Source organism: Orcinus orca, chromosome 15 (assembly GCF_937001465.1).
Source record: "Orcinus orca chromosome 15, mOrcOrc1.1, whole genome shotgun sequence".
NCBI classification, from domain to species: Eukaryota; Metazoa; Chordata; class Mammalia; order Artiodactyla; family Delphinidae; genus Orcinus; species Orcinus orca.
Window position 1 is genome coordinate 12,046,910 of NC_064573.1, and position 20,523 is coordinate 12,067,432.

Consider the following 20,523-nt stretch of genomic DNA (forward strand, 5'->3'; position numbering starts at 1 on the left):
ACACGTGATCAGTCTTCCAAGCAACATATTCTAGTAACTGTCCCTAGTTCATCTCTGTGTTTCCTAGCTGCTTTGCCCTTGTTGTTTATTCTAGGATGGACAGCTATGGAACAAAATTTGGCCAACCTAAGACTATGGTTTTGGGGTTGAGGGGTGGAGCTCTGCTTCAAGTGCTGTGGGGAAAGAAGGAAGCTGACACACTGAGAAACAATAAAACCAGAGATGAAGAAAGAGCCTAAGGCACTTGGGTCCATAGTTCTAGTTATTCCTCAAGCACTTTTCTTAACTTGATACTGGATAATAAATTGCTTTTTTCTAAGTTAGAAAGCAATGTGTTTCTGTCATTTGCCAATGGCAAGAATCAGTGTTGAATGCTGTATTCATTTCCTGTTGATGCTGTAACAAACTGTTATAAACTTAGTGACCTAAAACACCACAGATTCACCATCTCAAAGCTCTGCTAGTCAGAAGTCTAACGCAAGTCTCTGGGCTAAAACCAAGGTGCCTGCAGGGCTGCATCCCTCTCTCAGGGCTCTGTGGCAGAATCCATTTCCGTGTCCTTTCCAGCTTCTCCATCCACGTCCCTTGACGGGGCCCCTCTCCTCCATCCTCAAAAGCCAGCAACAGTGAATCTCTCTGTGCTCTCCCTCCATGGTCACATCCCCCTCTGACCTCTAATTTCTATTTTAGTTTGCTTTCTTTTATGAATGAGATTGAGCACCTTGTCATGTGTTTACTGACCTTTTCTGTTTCCTCTTTTGTGAAGTATCCATTTCATGTCAATTTTTCTACTGGATTGTTTGCTGTTTTCTTACAGATTCTTTCATGGCAATATTTAACCACTAAAGGATTTATCCTTTAGTGGTTAAATTTGTTAAACTGTCATCTCCTGGTTTGTGCTTATATTTTTATAATTTGTATGGTGTATTTTAAGCTTAAAGTACCTGTATTTTAATGTAGTTGATTTTGTCCATTGTTTACCTTAACTGTTATGCTTTTTATATATTGATTAAGAAATCCTTCTTTGGGAATTCCCTGGTGGTCCGTGGTTAGGAATCCGTGCTTTCACTGACAAGGGCGTGGGTTCAATCCCTGGTCGGGGAACTAAGATCCTGCGAGCCTTGCAGCATGGCCAAAAAAAAAAAAATCCTTCCTTTCCCTAAAGTCATACAATATTCTGCTATATTTTCTTGTAAAGCATATAAAATTTTCATTTCTCGTTAAGTGTTTACTATCTCAATAATTGTTTTCTTCTTTTAAATAAGGAATTTTTCCCAGCATACTGTATTGGGCTGTCATTTTCCTATTGACCTCTAATACCAATTCTTTTCTGTTTCACATTTCATATATGAATAAGTACGCTTCTGGGCTCTTCTGTACTATTAATCTGTTTGTCTATCCCTGTGTAAACACCACACTGTATTACCAGGGCTTTATGACAAGCTTCAATATCTAGTAGAGCAGAGCTCTGCAACTTGATCTTTTTCTTTAGAAATGTGTTATAAATTTTGGCCTTTTGCTTATTCATATAAATTTTTAAATAAACTTGTCAGGTTCCATAGAAGCATTGCTAGAATTTGGATTAGAATTACATTACATCAATAGGACAAGTGGGGGAGAACTGACAATTTTTTAACTCAAGGTCTATTCGTGATATGAAATATGTCCATTTATTTTGGTCATCGTTAATGACTGTCAATAGCACTTTATAATTTTCAACATAACAGTCTTGCTTATCTTTTGTTAATTATCATTCCTAAGAACATTATATTTTTAGTGCAAAATTAATTACATTTTCTAACTATTGCATTTTAGATGCATAAAAATGCAATTGACTCTTGTCTAATAATGATACTGTGTACAGCTATAGCAGGTATTGCTCTAACCTCTTTATCAACCTATTAAATCCTCTCAACAACTCTGTGAGGGGGTCCTGTTATCATAATTACACTTTATTTTGGCATTCAAACCACCGCATCAATTTGGTCACAGGGAATTTGAAGTAAGGCAGGGTAGGCAGAGTGACGTACAAGGACTGCAGCTCTTTATGGAGAAGAGAACTTGCCGCAGAACAAAATGCTGTTGGTTTCATGGTGCCTGATGAAGAAAAGGAAAGGGTGGTCTGCACAAAATCTTGGCTCAGTTCTGCTGCACCGGGAGTTCCTGACCACCGCGGTGGCCGCAGCTGCCTCCGTGCCCTCCTCGTTGACCTCTACAAAGCACTTGTGCACGACCTTGGACATGGGCACGTTCTTCTTGGCTGACATTCCAGAAAAGTCGGCCTTGGCTTCCTCAAAAGCATCAGTCATTCCTAAACTTCGAAGAAAAGCCTCCAAGTCATAACTCTCCTCCAGCTTTAATCTGGGAAGAAAAACTTGAACTTTATCCTTAGTCAGCTTTTCTGGATTTGTCCAGGCTCTGAACTTCTCATATGTAAGTGCCTTTTCCACCTGAAATAATGAAGAGTTAAATCTTAAAAGCTAGATGACAAGAGCCTGGTACTCACCCATCCCCCCACGCATTAACACCTCCACACACACGCATGACCTGCAGTTAGATGGTGAGATCTAGTCCAAGACAATCTAAGGGATATTTCCTCTTATAAACACACCTGGATTTCCCCTCAAATTCTTGCATTTTCCTTGTTTTATGGACACAAGAACAGTTAGAAAACACCTGAGACAAAGATAGGGTTTTATTTTTAACTATCTGTAGCAAATTCATTTCAAGCATTTTTTTAGTTTAGAAAATTCTCATAACCAATGGATTGTATTCATGCGAAACACTTTACCATGAGTTTGAGAACTTGTTCGACAAAAGGGAGACAAAGCATGGCTCAGAACTCTGATGGATGAAAAATGGGGAAATCAGGGATCATCTGAACGGGAAGGAAGATGTGGATTCTGGGGAGGGGAGAGCAGCAATGGGGAATTCCACAGGACGATTGCTTCTGGCATCCTTGTTTGCCCTCTGCCTGCCCTGGAGTTTCAAAACCTACAAGACCCAGAACTCATTCTGTTTATCCACAGGGAAGAAATAAAGGAGGAAGAGGGGGCTTCCACTTGCGTCCCCACTTCCCTTCACCACCTGGAGTCCAGGTGAGTTCTCCTCTCCCGTGACAGCTGGGTTTGGATGTCAGCTCTATTCCTAGACTCTCCTAATTTTCTTCTCAAGTCGCCGTGACAGAGCTCATCCTTGACTTATGCCAGGACCTTCCTGATTCCATGGAGAAGCCAGGGAGATCAGGCAGGCCCAGCCTCACAGCGGTGTGCTGGTGTGCAGGCGGTGGGCTGGAGCTGGCTTGGATCTCCGGTGAGAGTCAATTGTTAAACCCTCGGGAGCCTAACTTCAGCCATGGTGGGGGTATTGACACCACAGGAATCACTAAATATCATAATGCTTCCCCTCCACCCCAGAGAGCCAGATAACGAGCATACTATCACTCCTGTGCCTCCCACCCTACAAAGTTACTTTCCCCCATCCTGAACCCCCACTTTCCGTCATGGGAAGATGTCTTCCTCGTGTCTGAGATAAATTCCTCACCTGTACTTTAGACGCTTGCTCCTCAAGTTGGTCTATGACCAACGGCATCTGCATCACTTGGAATCTTGTTAGAAATGCAAAATCTCAGGCCATAACTCCCCCCAAATAAAAGTCTGCATTTTAACAAGATCCCATTAGGTTAATATGCACATTAATGTTTGAGGAACACGGCCCAGATTCTATCCTTTTCCTGTCCTTTTGTTCAGTAATTATTGGGCTCTCAACTAGACCCTCCCTTCAAAATAAATAATAATGTTCTTATATTTTTGAAAGTCTCTCTTCTAAGCTTCATCAAAATTTGTCAATACCAGCAATTCCACTCCTAGTTGTACCCTCAACAGGAAATGCATACACATGTTCACCCAAAGACATGCAGTGGTGTTCATTTAGCACTCCTTAAAATAATCCTAAATTGGAAATTCCTCAAATGCTATCTGGTGGATGGACTTTTAAAAATGAGCTTAGCCTGGATCCATGGACACTCAGACTCATTGCCAAGGGCTTACCACAGCGAGATCTGTGTTGTCATCAGGCAGTAAAATGAGCATACTCAGCACCCCCTCCACGTAGGGCAGCTCCAGGACCTGGGCGTGCACCTCCTCCACATACCCCATTTTATATTCAGCTTGCTTAAACATCATCTGCACTGTCTTCTTCTCCTAATAAGAATACAACATTAAAATCAAATTACTGAAAAATGAGCGCAGTGCACTAAAAGATATGTCTGATTCGCAGAATCCCTAGGTACATATAATTATTATTTCTATGCACTTATGCTGATTGATGTAAAGTCTTCATTATTACATATTAGTGTTGAGTATAACATTCTGTTGCCCCAGCAGATCAAGTATTATGAGGCAGGAGAGAATCAATTGATGAATATAGAGAGACACAAAACTATATTATTCTCAGAAGAAATTGTGGGGTTTTTTTCTCTTTTGAGAAGATGGGTAGAGAAGCACTCCCAGGGACCTTTTAATTAAAAGATTATTTCTCGGGCTTCCCTGGTGGCGCAGTGGTTGAGAATCTGCCTGCCAATGCAGGGAACACGGGTTCGAACCCTGGTCTGGGAAAATCCCACATGCCGCGGAACAACTAAGCCCGCGCACCACAGCTACTGAGCCTGCGCATCTGGAGCCTGTGCTCTGCAACAAGAGAAGGCCGCGACAGTGAGAGGCCCGTGAACCGCGATGAAGAGTGGCCCCACTCACCACAACTAGAGAAAGCCCTCGCACAGAAACGAAGACCCGACACAGCCAAAAATAAATTCATTAAAAATATATATATATCTCTAAAAAAATAAAATTATTTCTCCAAGTTAAGGGGAAATTTAACTAATATTCAGGTCTTTAGGCAGAAAGATCTGGTTGGAAAAGGTATATAGGCCAGAGGGAGTTATACTTTTTTTTTTCCCCAATTTATTTATTTATTTTTGGCTGCGTTGGGTCTTCGTTGCTGCGCGCGGGCTTTCTCTGGTTGCGGCGAGCGGGGGCTACTACTGTTTGTTGTGGTGCGCAGGCTTCTCGTTGCGGTGGCTTCTCTTGTTGCGGAGCACGGGCTCTGGGCACGCAGGCTCAGTAGTTGTGGCTCACGGGCTTCGTTGCTCTGCGGCATGTGGGATCTTCCTGGACCAGGGCTCGAACCCATGTCCGCTGCATTGGCAGGCGGATTCTTAACCACTGCGCCACCAGGGAAGGCCCGGGAGTTATACTTCTATTCTGAAAACTTGCTCAATTATATAATTGGCTTTATGGCCTTGCTTTTCTTGAAGGGGGAACCTTGATCAGATGTCTAGGGTCCACCATTTTTAAAGCTTGCATCAAATATAGTCTAGATTTATAAATGTTTGTGTAATACACTGTTATCAAGCGGATGGAGGTCAAATTCCAGGCTAACAGTTACTGACCCCAGCCGTTATCATATTCAAAAGTGAATGGAGAAAAGTGTTTTTAAAGTTAGGCATGTAATTCTAGAAATCAAATATACAACCTGATGCTATAGTTAATAATGCCGTATCAAATACTGGAAATTTGCTAAGAGGGTAGATTTCAGGTGCTGTCATCACAGAAAATATATGGTAACTATGTGAGGGAAAGATATTTTAATTAGCTTGACTGCGGTAATCATTTCACTATGTATATGTTTATCAAATCCTCACTCTGTACACCTTAAATATGTATAATTTTTATTTCTTAAGAAGTTCCAAGAATAAATAAAAACAAAGCTGGCCTGAACATTTGCTAACACTTTTTTTCTTGTGTTAGGAATTGTACAGCCATGAATTCTAAGGCAATAAATAGACACAGTTGTCACTGACTGTTGCAAGAAAGTGTCTAAATACAACAGTGACAGTAAAATACAAACATAATTCCAAGGCTTAGAAGACAGTTTCTTTCAATCCAAATAACATGACCAGAGAGAGAAGATCGATTTGACCAAGGATCCAAAACCAAAATGATCAGTGTAACAATTATTTTCGTTTTTCTCTTTCCCATTCCAATAAGCGATATATAGGGGGCATGAAATTCCTTCAGAAATAATAAATTAAGAATCAAGAAAGTGTGAAATAAATTATGTTTTTCCATTCACTCACAACCTTTCCCAGAGTATTACTTTAGAAAGTAGCTGTATATCTGCAAAAATATGTCCCTACCTTGTTGGTTTTAAAGGTCATTCCCCTTGTGTGCTTTCTGTCAAATTGCTCATTCCACTTTCCTTTGAAATAGGTTGCATTCACGAGGACCAGCTTAGTCAGAGGACCGATTGCCCCAGCCCCCAGTATCTCTGAAATCTTTCCTGTAAAGAGTATGAGAGAAAGTTATTGCTATTGGGGGAGAATAAACATTCTTTTACAAAAGCTCTCTTGACACTGAAAGCCGAGGCTTGGTGGAGGAAAGGCTGGATCCTGTAGTTCCGGCTGCCTGAGGAATCGGGGTGATGGTGTTTCATTCTGTGCACACGTGCAGCGTAGTGTTTGTCCTTAAACAAGAATCTTGAAGCAGGCAGGTCAACGATCATTTTGCCCTCAATTTATAGATGTAGAAATTCAGGTTCAGAGTATTTGCCTGACTTTTTGCCAAGGTCACATAGGCGACCAAGTGGTTGAGCTGAGAAAATAACCCAAGAGTCTCGATTCCAACTGTAAGCTTCTCGACCTTGGCACCGTAATTTCTCAGCCACGCCACTACTGGCATTTTAGGCCACATAATTCTTTGTTTGGGGGATGGTCCTATGTGTTTAGGATGTTTAGCCAGTATCACTTCCCCCAACTATGACAACTGAAAATGTCTTCAGTTATGGCCAGATATCCCCTAGAGTTTGATTCTGATTAAGAATCGTTGCTCTGTGCCCACCTTCAAGTCTCATTTAGGTGAGAAGAGGCTTCCAAAGGATGGGGATACAGATCTGTAAATGGGAGAAGGCAGCTTCCTGGAGGGAGGGAATGGGGCAAAAGAATTAGGGGGATGCAATAAAGGGGCCCAAATTGAGTTGTCCAATGAGAGCGGAGACAAGGTGATCCCCAACCCCCCCTCCAGCTCTGCTATTCTGGGAAACCTTGGGTGGTCAACCTGGTGGAAGGAAGGGTGTGAGCAGCCGTGGAGGGGGAAGTGGGTGGTGGAGGGAGGGTGAGGTGTGGAGAAGCTTCTGGCTTCCCTAGGTGACTCAGTGCTGCTAGATCAACTGGAGAGCCAGAGACCACTACACACGTGACGTACGAAAATATCAACGTGAAAGGCTCTTCCCTTCCGATGGTCGTTGGCTGCCTGCGTGATCACGGGTATTGTGGCTGCCTGACGCGCAGCGGATGCGCCAGAAGATGGAACGGATGGAATAATGAGTGCCAGGCGGGCACGTGAACAAACGAGTGACGTAACCTCCCCGCCTGCTGACGTCTCTAAATTACGTGCTGAGTACTTAGAGTTCTGAAAAGCACGTCCTTTTTCTCTGCACTCTAATTGAGAACTGGCAGAAATGTTTCTGCTGAGACAGAATGTGTCTGGACAGGGCACCCTGTATGCTCCACAGTAGCTGCACTTCCAGAATCTGGAGCAAATTCAGAAAAGCAAACTTAGCCACAGCCAAGTTCAGAGGGCAGGAGAGGGCTGTGGATGAAACTAGAGCGGCTCACATCACCACCGGGAGGTGACATGAAACGTTGTCCCACCTCAGCTATAATCTAAATGGAACGTCCTCCTGCCCTTAGAGCACGGCAGTGTCCTCGCAGGTAGAAGTTAAATGGGGCAACCAAAGAGGAGGCATTTTTCGGGGATGTTCCATTACCTTCCAGAGGGGAGGGCATCTGAGAGACTAACATTAGGTTTAAGCATTTTTCAGAAATCACCACTTTGTAAGCCCAAGAAAAATATCAGAATTGCATCAATGGCCTGAAAGCCCAGCAAACACACATAAACAGGCCACTGGTTACAGGGTCACAGTGGCCACCCGTGGAGGTCACATCCCAGGTTACAGGGTCACAATGGCCACCCCGTGGAGGTCACATCCCAGGTTACAGGGTCACAGTGGCCACCCCGTGGAGGTCACATCCCAGGTTACAGGGTCACAGTGGCCACCCCGTGGAGGTCACATCCCAGGTTACAGGGTCACAGTGGCCACCCGTGGAGGTCACATCCCAGGTTACAGGGTCACAGTGGCCACCCGTGGAGGTCACATCCCAGGTTACAGGGTCACAGTGGCCACCCGTGGAGGTCACATCCCAGGTTACAGGGTCACAGTGGCCACCCGTGGAGGTCACATCCCAGGTTACGGGGTCACAGTGGCCACCCATGGAGGTCACATCCCAGGTTACAGGGTCACAGTGGCCACCCATGGAGGTCACATCCGGCAATCTCAGCTCTGTGTCCCTCATAACACCACATCTCCTGAAATGAAAATCTCTCACCTTCAGTCTTCTCCGTCACCCAGTCATTTACGTGTTTCCTGCATTCTTCAGTGTCTTTAGAAAAGTTCAGTTCCTCCAGGTCTGCCTGATAGAACTTCTGGCAGGATTCCTTAAAAGCCTACAAATGCAAAATACCTAGTTTGGCCACATTCCACTTGTCAAAGTTTCCTAGAAGTGTGAAAACATTTCTTTCTTAACGTGTTTCTAGCACAAATGCTTGCACAGGGCACGCTGTACTTTAAGACTCATTTATGCAATTAATCAAAATGTATAGACTGCTGGCTTTGTGCCTGGTACAGTGCCAGGTGTTGGACACCAGGGTGAAGACATGACCTTGGACCTGAGGTGGCTCACAGTCTGCTGAGGGAGAAACATATACACACGATAATTACAATTTTATTTATTTATTTATTTTGCAGTACGTGGGCCTCTCACTGCTGTGGCCTCTCGCGTTGCGGAGCGCAGGCTCCGGATGCGCAGGCTCAGCGGCCATGGCTCACGGGCCCAGCCGCTCCGCGGCATGTGGGATCCTCCCAGACCGGGGCCCAAACCCGTGTCCCCTGCGTCAGCAGGCGGACTCCCAACCACTGCGCCACCAGGGAAGCCCCTACAATATGTTTTGAGAATACAGACGGCGGCAGCCATGCACAAAACAGCCCGTGAACATTCCTGTCAAACGCTTAAACTCCATATTGACTTTCTGTTTGATTTTGTCTCCCCTTCTAGGTGGTCTAACCCTGTTTTACTCATTTTTGTATCATCAGCACCAACCACAGTGTCTGAAATATCCTTAGGGAATGATGGGGAGGCTCCACAGCAGAACTAGATTATCAACAAATCTTACAGGTTCAGTGTGTGTGTGTGTGTGTGTGTGTGTGTGTGTGTGTGTGTGTGTGTAGGGTATTAGGGAAAACAGTGAAAACAGTGACAAGGGATGAGCCATGGAATATAAGTTGGGATAAAATCGAGAAGGTTGTTATATGCAATACATTAAAACCAAGGATAACTCACCTCATGAAAACTTGTTTTCTGATATAATGTGCCTGGCAATGGGCTCCCATCCTCCGCCCATCTCCTGTTCTCAAACATTTTAGCTTCTACAGAAGAAAGAAGATGTAGAGAGAAGAAGGACCCAAGCAACCAAGAAAAGTGGAGAATGGTTCCCTGTGTCCCCAGTATTCCCCAATTACAGTATTCAAAGGTCAGTCTGATATTCAAAAATGAATATCAATTGACCAGGAGATTCCTGGAATCACGAGTGCTCATCCTAGAAAACCTAACTAGCTGAGGGATCCAGAATCATGTCCAATAATATTTAAGCCCAGAGCAGGCAACCTGCACAGGGCAGCACCCAACAGCAGCCAGAACACGATTGTATCTGAGTCTAACAAAATAACCCTTGGAACTGCTGGCCAATAAGATGGCCGGACTTGTCCTGATCATTTCATTAACCTTAAGATAGCATCACTCTGCATATTATGTGGCATAATTTTTTGGACTTCACTTATTGAACAATGGCAGGCTTTTACTGGACTAGGGAACTTTGGAATTGTATGTTGCAGTAAATAGGAACTACCCAGGTTCAAAACCTTATTTTTTATGAACAGATTTTAATTTTAGAAAGATTATTCTGTCAGTAGTGTGAAAAGACTAGGCTGAATTTGGAGAGATCCATTAGGAAACAATTAAAGTAACAGTGTAGAAGATGTGAGAGTCTGGACCCAGGCAATGGCGGTGGTGATTCAGAAGACGGGACAAATTTAAGAGACTTTGTGAGGCCAGCTCCACAGAAACAGCCCAACAATCAGAGATGAGATCAGGGGATGGCGAGAGTGATGTGGTCACTGAGAAGGGGATCAAGGGGGAGAGGCAGGTCTGGGTGCAGGAAGATGGACAAATTGAAACTGATATCTGGGAAGATATATCAGAGACAATACTTTTTCAAAGGACACAATTCAGAAGGAATCATAAAATTCAAAATTACAATTACAAAATATAATTCTAAGCACATTTTTTTTTTTGCGGTACGCGGGCCTCTCACCGTTGTGGCCTCTCCCGTTGCGGAGCAAGAGGCTCCGGACGCGCAGGCTCAGGGGCCATGGCTCACGGGCGCAGCCGCTCCGCGGCACGTGGGATCTTCCCGGACCGGGGCACGAACCCGCGTCCCCTGCATCGGCAAGCGGACTCTCAACCACTGCGCCACCAGGGAAGCCCAAAGCACATTTTTAAGGCAGCAGAGCTACACTTTATCTCTGCTCTTCTGTAGTTTCTGTATTATTTTCAATTTCTTTTTCATCAGTGTGCGAGCAATACTTACTGGCAGGAAATCGCATGTCTTTTCCCCAAAGAGTCTGTTCGCAGTTCTGAGCAAGTACTGAGGGCCAGATTTGTTCAATTCCATGAGAAGTGACTGGAATCCTTGGTGAATATCTCCACCTTTGTTCAAACAAAGTGCCTGGTAATAGAAGACGAGAACGGCAACTTTTGACATGCCATTTCTCCCCCACAGAGCTATTTCCAAACAAATTTCTACACTGAAAATCACCGCGAATCCTATTTTAAAATGAGTTTTGTTTAACCGTCTAGCACAGGGTTCCTCAACCTGGCAGTATAGACTTTTGGGGCCACATACTTTGTTGGGAGGCTAGCCTGCACATCTAGGATATTTAGCTGCATTTTTGGCCTCTGCTCACTAGATGTCAGTAGCACCTCTTGGTTATGACCACCAACTCTGTCCAGACTTTGTCAACTGTTCCAGGGAGGAAAAATCGCCCCCAGGTGGAAAGCCCTGCTCTAGCAGATTTATCTATGCCAGGAAGACAGCACGTAATAACTCAGGAGGGAGACAGAACAGAACAAACAGGTAGCGGGAATGACCCACAGAAGACAAGATGAGCAGAAATGTTTCATTAGCAATTCCACAGAAGTCCTCCAGACCAGACTGTGACTTAAATGTCAGGTCAGAGTGAGAATCAAGGCTGTTCCCTTATCTCCCAACAACCCCAGTCCAAAGCCTCATTCCTCCAGGGAGCTGGAAGAAAGAGCCACCAGGGATTCAACTGTGGCCGTGGACACACTTCTGGGGGGTGTCTGCGCACCCCGCTATTAGCGGGAACATGTGTATATGACAGTTTTCTGGGATACATTCACCAGACAGTCAAAGAAACTAAGACATAAATAGGGGAAGGTCCACTTTCCTAAAGTAATATCCACTACTTCATTGGTAGCTAAGCGCACATATAACCCATTTCAGATCAATCAGATAATATATTCCCTCTAAAAAACTCCAGAAGATGTAAGTCCTCATTTGTGTTGCATTCATCTTCCACTTATGCATAATTGTACACTAGAAACAACTGATTTAACAAAAAGGTTCATTTACACAGTTGCATTTCAATTTGAAATACAATGTTAGCAAAAGTTTAAAACAGAACAAAGTGGAAATTCTTGGCCTTTTTGTGGAACAGAATTTTAGTTCACCTTTCTTATCAAAGATGCAGAAAATAACATAGTGACTTGATTTCTCCCATGAAAACTAGCAGGAGATTCCGTCTTACACAATTCACCTTTCCACCCATGTCCGCTTTCTCTCCCTCACCACGGTGCCCCTCCCACCTCCCAGCCTCACTGGCCTCCATCAGCTGGAGTGAAGGATGAACAGACCAGCTCTATGAAAGCACAGAGGAAGCCCGCCCTTGGTCTTCCTTTGTGGTGGGCACGCATACCTGGGACATCTGTGCCGCAGTGTTTCCTTTGGCCCCCATTAAGACCATGGTCAGGGCAGAGGAGAGGCTCAGGGGAGAGAAGAACACGTTTCGCAGGTTGTCCTTTTCACCCAGCAGTTTTAATAAGTTGATGGCAAAAGTGCCATTTGCTTCACAGAGATCATCCATCAGTGAAGGTCTGTACCCAAAGCACAACACAGAAGCATGTTAGCCATGCCCTCCACTAGCCACTGCGCACTAGTCACTAGTCACACCTCCAGCCCTGTCTGTGGACACTGGGTATGGGCAGCAGAATAACTGCATCCCCAGACATCCATGTTGAACCTCCAAAACCTGTGGCGATGTTATCTTACACGGCAATAAGGACTGCGCGGATGTGACTGGACTAAGGATCTTGAGATGGAGTCACCTGCATCATCAGGTGGGTTCAGTGTAATCACAGGCTTCTTATAAGAGGAAGGCAGGAGGGTCAGAGCCAGAGAAGGAGAAGTGAGGATGGACGCAAAGGTCAGGACGGTGTGGAGACACAGAACGCAGGCAGCCTCTGGGAGCTGCAAAAGGCAAGGGAACGGACTCTGCCCTAGAGCCTCCAGACTTAAAATGTAGCTCTGCCAATATCTTACGGACTTCTGACCTCCAGAACTGTAAGATAAATCCCCCTATTACTAATAGTTCTTCAGTTTGCTGTCTCTGGCATAATTTATAAGCAATGTTCTATGAATTATAATATACTATAAATAAAAATGACATTTCTGTCACGATGTCACATGAAAACAGCCGGATGGATTTCAACAGATTTTGGAGGGTTTTTCTGGGATGGTCTGCCCTAAAATGTGGGCTCCTGGGAAGACACGAAATTTACTTTAAATCAGAAGGACTCGAAAACAATACACCATTTTCCACCGGAGCTGTTGAAACTGGGCTGGGAGCTGTGAAGGGAGCCCCTGGGCACGGAGGTAGAACATGAAGCCCAAATCTCCAGTCATCAGACGCACACTTTGAATCAGGCACTAATTCTGGATCCAGGCTTCACTTTCCCCCCCAGCTTGACTAAACTTTAGACAAGCTTCTTCCTGCCTCTGGTGCCTGACCTGTCTTTCCTTAGAGCACTTACTTTAGGCAATTTGTCATCATAAGTTCTTCCTCTGCTCCTTTGAGAGGTAAACATTTTGAAAAGCCTCTTTCCTATTTTACAGCCCAAGACAATCCTTCTCAAGTCCCTAGCAGCCATCCCTTTAAAATGTAATTGTCAAGGAAGATCGTCTCCGTGGGATGGTGGGAGCACAATAGCAGCAGGCACCTTGCTGCAAGTTGTGAAAGGCTTTTGCAGCATATTAATTTTTATACTTTTAGAAAAATTTTATAAATGCTGCATTTATTTCTATTAAACCTTCTAGAAACCTGGGCTGCTAGTCAGTAAATTACTAAAGTTCATCAGCTCATCTTGTTTTCCCTGAATCTCTCTGCTGTTACAGTTGAAGACATTTTGGAATATAAAAGGACAAATCGTCACCCATAATCCCATGATGCTATAAGCTATTTTTTCTATTATGCTATCTTTTTTTCAAATGGTGTGTATATTTGTAACTCAAAAATTGTAAAGCTACACAAGATAAATATGTTCCAATTTGGAAAATTAGCAAAGAAAAGTACTGGAAACTCCACCTAGAGATAAGGGTCATCATGCATGCGCTCATTTTTATAAACAGATGGGCCATTCCCTGGTCCTTCTTCTTTCAGTTCCCCAGTGGACTAGAAGGGCCTCCTGCAGCAGTCTTGAAAGTATATTTCATTTCGACTTGGAGGGGGTGGGTCTTCTGGGCCTCAAGGGCAGGAGGGGAAAGTGGGTGGGGAACACAACTGTTTTAACCGGAGCCTCTTCACTGTTGAATGGTTCCTTTGAAGCTTCCTTCTAAGATATTTTTTTCAAGAGGAGATGTCTCTGGTTTAAAAGAAAAAAAAGGGTGGTGGGGAAAAAAAAAAAAAAAAGAAACGGTGTGAAGTTCACACTCTAAATATAAAACAACAGCCCAAACCAGTGCACATTCTTTAAAGTTTGAAAAAAATGTATTAAAACGTCAACCAGGGGCTTCACTGGTGGCGCAGTGGTTGGGACTCCGCCTGCCGATGCAGGGGACGCGGGTGCGTGCCCCGGTCCGGGAGGATCCCACACGCCGCGGAGCGCCTGGGCCCGTGAGCCATGGCCGCTGAGCCTGCGCGTCCGGAGCCTGTGCTCCGCAGCGGGAGAGGCCGCAGCGGTAAGAGGCCCGCGTACCAGAAAAAAAAAAGTCAACCAAGAAAATACAACAATGGCACAATTTGAAAACACTGCTCTATACTTAACAGGTCATTAAGTAGAGGACACAGTGTTAAGTTCCTCACTGCCCTCACTTCAGTAAGTCCCTCCAGAGCCGTCAGCTGCAGGGCTTGAACCCGAGGGCTGCAAGGCTGATGTGTCTGCAGTGCGCAAGTCCCACCGCACAGCAAGCCTCATCCTGCCTCCAGGCCACTTCTCACCCCACATTTCCTCACCTTACACTTGAGGATGTTTCGGAAAATAAAAACCTAGGAGCCCGGAGGGATATTCAAACTTGATAGCACTGAGCCTACCAGAAGGAGGCACCAAAGAGACTCAAAGAAGGAAAGAATTAGGTAAACTGGAGATGAAAGACAGGAATAAATTTGGATTTGATCTTACATGAGCGTAAGAGTTTTGACCTGTGGACTGAACTAAAAAATGCACAACGTGAGATTAAGTCGTGAGCTAAGTTTTATTCGGGGGTCTTACTGAGGACTGTAGGCTGGGAGCCAGCCTCTCAGAGAGCTCTGAGGAGGTAGGGGGAGAAGCATGATTTTAGGGAATGCACGCAGGCAGACAGACATATCAGTAAAGGGTTACTGCTAGTCACGAGGACCAGATATCTCAGTTAGTGATTTTAGTGCTTTCCTACGTAGGAGTGCAAGAATCTGGGTTCATTAAAATTTTTTCCTGCGATGCCTCTCTCTAAGGAGGCTGTCTTCCCGAAGCACAGAGTGCCTCATCCTGTTTTTCATCCTGAATTCCTTTCAGCGTGCACTGTAGGTCAGTGACTGCAATGGCTAACGACTTGATCCTTGTAGAACTGGATGGCGGGCAACGTCCTTTGTTTTACAGGAACCAAGGTGAAGCAGACATAAGCTTGGGCTGATGAGTGTGAGTGTGTGTGTGTGTGTGTGTGTGTGTGTGTGTGTGTGTGTGTGTGTGTGTGTGTGTAGTTGTCCAATCTGAAAAGGCAAAGGAATGAACTGGAATATCACATCAATTTCCTCTTTACATTGTAACTGCTCTTAATTGTAAATGTCTATTTCTGGTTTCTTCCATATTGCCTCTTTCTTCATCTCATTTCCTCACCTCCATTCCTTTTCAACATCCAGGTGCTGGTCAGCAGCAGAGTACTTCCCATCAGCATCTCACCCCCAGCACTGACACACCATCGCACACACACACCAGTGCACCTCTCAGATGTGCCCCAGCTCACACCAGTGAAAAGATTTTATTTCCAGCTAGTAAAATGGATTGGCATTAAACTCGTTTTCCTTTTACAGGTGAACAAACAAGGTCAGAACAATTAAATACTGTCCTCAGGTCTCAGAAAAAACTGACAGATTCAGCCACAAAAGCAAGCCTTCTGCTTCCAAGTAGTTGTCCCTCGGTATCCATGGGGGATGGGTTTCAGGACCCCCGTGGATACCAACATCCAAGGATGCTCAAGTCCCTTATATAAAATGGCATAGTATTTGCTCATAACCTACACACATCCTCTTGTATACCTTAAATCAGCTCTAGATTACTTACAATCCCTAATACAATGTAAATGCTACGTAAATAGTTGCCAGAGGGCGCAAATTCAAGTTTTCCTTTTTGGAACTTTCTAGAATTTTTTTCAAATACTTTCCATCTGCTTTTGGTTGATGTGCAAGTGCAGAACCAGTGATAGAGGGGAGGGCTGACTGTGCTCAGCATCATTCTCTCCTGGGGGCCTTGAATGCCTGTCATCTCCCTGCTCCACTCCCCCATCCCATACTCACATCCCAAAGTGAATCTGTTCAAAGAGCACTTATGTCCAATTGTCCTTATATGATTTTGAAGAAAAAAAATAAAAAACAAATGCCATAATTCCTGACTGGGAGCTCCCACCCTTGGGGAGATACACATGCATGAATGCATGGTTTCAAGCTGGCTGTGCACTCCGTACCAAGAAAACCGACAAAGTGCTAAGGAAGCCCACAGTAAAGCAGAATGAATTCTCTTTAGGAGTTCAGGAGAAGGGAAACAGGACTGGGCAGGAGCTCCTGAAGGTGGTGAAAGAAGGAGGTGAATGTTAGGGCTGTGGCTACGGGATAGGCAGGTACAAAGAATGTAGAGGAAGGCCATGGTTTGTGCGGGGACCCAGGGCCCTGGGTGGGTGTGTCTCCTGTGAGAGAACTGATGCGTGAGGCAGGAGGGACCCCTCACGCCAGGTTTAAAGGTTTGGACTTGAGCTATGGTCTGGAAAGCCAGGAACGGTTTTCAAACAAATGCTATACCTAAGTTTTAGAAAAATATTGCATCTCACCATTTGGTGGGTAAAAAGGCTGTGGACCCTGCCGGTAGACCACTGCCATAGACCAGGGACTGCCTAATACAGAGGAAATTTCTGCACTAAAGACTAGAAGATGGAACTGTCAGGCTGGGTGACTGGGAGGGAGGGGAGGGGGAGGGAGGGGAGAGGGAGGGAGGGAGGGAAGGGAGAGGGAGGGAGGGAGGGAGGGGAGGGGGAGGGAGGGAGAAGAAGAAAAAGAATGAGAAGTTGGAGGAAGTGGAGGAGAACAAGAGGAGAGGAGGGGAGGGGAGGTAGGCGCAATAAGCTGGATCGCAGAGGGGACAGGGACTTGTGCTGTAGGTGGCATTGACCCAGCACCTCTGCGAACCTGCCCAAGGCTCCATGCAAACTCCGGGCGAGGAGGCAGTGGGCGCCACAGTCCTCCTGCTGACCCTGCGGTCCTCCCACTCACTCTCTCCAAAGCTCCCGCCCATCCATGTCCGGGAACCGCCGCCCAGGCTCGGGTTCCCGGCCACGCCCTCACTGCCAGCAAATCGCAGCGCAGCGGCGGCGGCAGGCCGCTTGGCCCTTCCACTCCGGAGGCCGCCCTCTGACCCCGGGCGGGTCTAAGCACCGCGCACCTGCGCTCGGGTCTCGGAGCCCGGTCCTTGGAGACTCACTTTCGAGCCCCAGACCAAGCGGGCCGGGGGCCCAGGGTACGGCAGGGGCCAGGGCGACCCCAGCCCCGCAGCTCTCCTGCCCGGATACCTCCTGCCGTCGTTCCCCTAGTCCTCTCCTCCTCCTTTCCCAACCCCTGCGTCTGCCTCTGGCCTCCCTTCCTCGCCTCCTCGCCCCCTTCCTCCCTTCCTCTCTCCGCAGGAACTCTAGGCTAGAGGCGGCCGCCGTGGGAACCTGAGGGCTCGGGAGCCCTCCCAGCCCTGGTACCTGGGAGATTCCAGCTGTTGCTGTGGCCGCTGCTATTCCAGCTTGGTGGATGCTTCACGTCCGCTTTGCTTTCGGGCCGGCTTCCGGCGGTGACTCAGAGCACCGGCAGATGGCGCTGCCCTGTGCAATCTCTGACTCCGCACTCCCAGGCTGGACTTCCGGGCGGAGGCTGAGGCTCGCGCGCACCCTCCTGCCGCGGCCTGAGAGCAGACGGCGTGGCGGGGGAGGCAAGTAACCCGTCCCCTGAGGGTGTTTGGGGAAGACTTAGCCAATTGGGGCTTTGGTTTGTTTTCCTGGGTTAGTACGCGTGTATGCAAGAGCAGCTTCAGAATCGGAACTCCACTTTGAAAATTAACTAAAAGCAAAACCAGAGGTTAAAGCTTCCTAAAGCCAGTGGTTTCCAAACTGTTTTGGTAGGACGTCCCATCAAAACAATTTTTAAGCATGCGTCTCCACTATCGAATTTACATGTGCTTTATGCTAAATACTAATATATTATGCACGCTATAAAACACGTAAACAAAAAATTTTAAGATAAGAAAAACACTTTTATTAGAAGTACATTTTTGTGCTTACCAAAATTATTTTAAAATTTAATGAGATCAATGTAATTGAATATGTGTTTGCCTGTTTTAATCTTAGTTTAAAGCTTTGAAATACAGTAATTTGAAGACCTGGTTTAAGTTCAGTTTATTTCTAAACTTGGATTGATAGCTATCATAAGAAAAGGCTTCTCAGGAAATGGGTTGATTTAAAAACGGAATAAAGCCATCATTAGTTGTACTTACTAAACACTGACATTTGATTTCCATCCACATACTAATTATGCAAAGATTTCTGGTTAAAATCTAACTGGTAAAAATCTCTTTATCCTCTTGAAAATCATTTGTTCTTGCAAACCAAAATTTTTAAACTATCATATTTTAAATATTTTTGACAGTTTGAAGCCCACCAAATCTTTTCTCTTTCTAAGATTTTAATGAAGTTTAGAAAATTATGTTTCCAAGTTTTTAAGTGCCCAAATATGAAATTGTTAATATCTTTTTAGCAATAAAATCATATAATGGAAAATATCCATATAGATGATCTCAAAATAATCAGTCTACACTCTTTCAAAAGCAGTTGATTTCTCATTCATAGGTAAGATGTACCTTTACCTAAAGGCAATCGACTATTTATTTTAAAGAATACTTGCTAGATTTTCTACTACTAATTAGCCACTTAGGATCACAGAAAAGTTCACTACATTTGGAGCACCAGACTTTAAAAAAAATATGTAAGTAATTAACCTCTTTTTTAAAGTACTTTGGTATGAAATAATAAGCAAGCCTCATTGTTTTTCAAAAGCTATCGATGGTTGCTACACTGCTTATTAAAAAATATTGTAAAAGTTCTACTTTTTAATGTTCTAGGTGGTTGTTTTTAATCACAGTAATACCATCTGGTAGCGTGCATCCTTTGCAATACCTTGCCCAGGGCAGACACATGAGGACGCAACTCTCAAGCCTCTGCATTGTGAAACAGTGGGTCTAGTGCCTGTGCACAGGTTCAAAGAGCCAAGTTGAAGTTCAAATCCAAGTAACTATTCCTGACCCAAAAGTCTGTGCAGTTCAGCTTCTAGAGGGGAACTGAGAAGGCTAATTAGGAGTCAGAGATAAATGGAGACCCTCCAGTCTAGAGCATCACAGAACAATTCTGACGAGTATCCTTGCCATCTCAGGTTTACACTGGGTCAGAGAGTTCCTACTCTGGAAAAGCTTAAAGGAACCACAGCCCTGACACATCATTAACTAAACATGAATGGGATAAAGATCATATAGGGATTAGTTCTCCTGGTCTCTGACAGATAGTGGCAAAGGGAATATCTTTCCTATTTACTCCCAGTAATGGAGGGGTGGCCCGTGGTCCCCTTCACTGGGCCTACCATATCTCTACCCCTTCTGTTTCAAGGAAAGTAAACTTCTTTCTTCTCTAGGACATGGTTCCATTAGTCGTCTCCTGTAACTTTATCTCTTTTACTTCTTTGGAGTCTTCTTATCTCATAAATATACTCAGTCTCTCCCATATTAACACAAACAAATAAACACAACGCCCCACAACTTCCTTACTTCTATACTCTGTAGCTACTGCCCTGCTTTTCCATCCTTCCATTCACAGTCAAGTTTTTTTTGATAGTTTTGTTTTTCCTGGCAACAAAGGAGATTAACAGACCGTGATTATTATTTTTTTTTACATCTTTATTGGAGTATAATTGCTTTACAATGGTGTGTTAGTTTCTGCTTTATAACAAAGTGAATCAGTTATACATACACATATGTTCCCATATCTCTTCCCTCTTGCGTCTCCCTCCCTCCTACCCTCCCTATCCCACCCCTCCAGGCGGTCACAAAGCACCAAGCTGATCTCCCTGTGCTATGCGGCTGCCTCCCACTAGCTGTCTATTTTACATTTGGTAGTGTATATATGTCCATGCCACTCTCTCGCTTTGTCACAGCTTGCCCTTCCCCCTCCCCATATCCTCAAGTCCATTCTCTAGTAGGTCTGTGTCTTTATTCCTGTCTTACCCCTAGGTTCTTCATGACATTTTTTTTCTTAAATTCCATATATATGTGTTAGCATACGGTATTTGTCTTTCTCTTTCTGACTTACTTCACTCTGTATGACAGACTCTAGGTCTACCCACCTCATTACAAATAGCTCAATTTCGTTTCTTTTTATGGCTGAGTAATATTCCATTGTATATATGTGCCACATCTTTATCCATTCATCTGATGATGGACATTTAGGTTGTTTTCATCTCCTGGCTATTGTAAATAGAGCTGCAATGAACATTTTGGTACATGACACT

General features: G+C 44.8%; 1 protein-coding gene and 1 long non-coding RNA gene across 6 annotated transcripts; one reads left to right on the plus strand and one right to left on the minus strand.

Moving 5' to 3' along the window:
* Positions 1 to 1,931: 1,931 nt before the first annotated feature.
* Positions 1,932 to 19,991, minus strand: LOC105747919 (serpin B8). Of its 4 annotated transcripts, none has more exons than XM_049698012.1 (7): positions 17,676 to 19,991; positions 12,169 to 12,346; positions 10,761 to 10,898; positions 8,444 to 8,561; positions 6,197 to 6,339; positions 4,050 to 4,202; positions 1,932 to 2,450 (listed from the first exon to the last, which is right to left on the minus strand). In XM_049698012.1, exons 2-7 carry the CDS (start codon positions 12,334 to 12,336, stop codon positions 2,046 to 2,048), a joined length of 1,125 nt encoding a protein of 374 aa, XP_049553969.1. In that variant the 5' UTR covers positions 12,337 to 12,346; positions 17,676 to 19,991; the 3' UTR covers positions 1,932 to 2,045. The 4 variants fall into 4 exon arrangements, with proteins under 4 accessions (XP_049553969.1, XP_033280900.1, XP_049553970.1 ...); XM_033425009.2 differs by lacking the exon at positions 17,676 to 19,991 and adding an exon at positions 13,834 to 14,110; XM_049698013.1 differs by lacking the exon at positions 12,169 to 12,346 and having other exon boundaries at positions 17,676 to 19,988.
* Positions 7,881 to 8,513, plus strand: LOC125961255 (uncharacterized). 2 transcript variants are annotated; one of them, XR_007471704.1, is made up of 3 exons: positions 7,881 to 7,994; positions 8,124 to 8,291; positions 8,376 to 8,513. It is a non-coding gene; the product is annotated as an uncharacterized LOC125961255 (long non-coding RNA). The 2 variants fall into 2 exon arrangements; XR_007471705.1 differs by having other exon boundaries at positions 8,124 to 8,249.
* Positions 19,992 to 20,523: the final 532 nt, after the last annotated feature.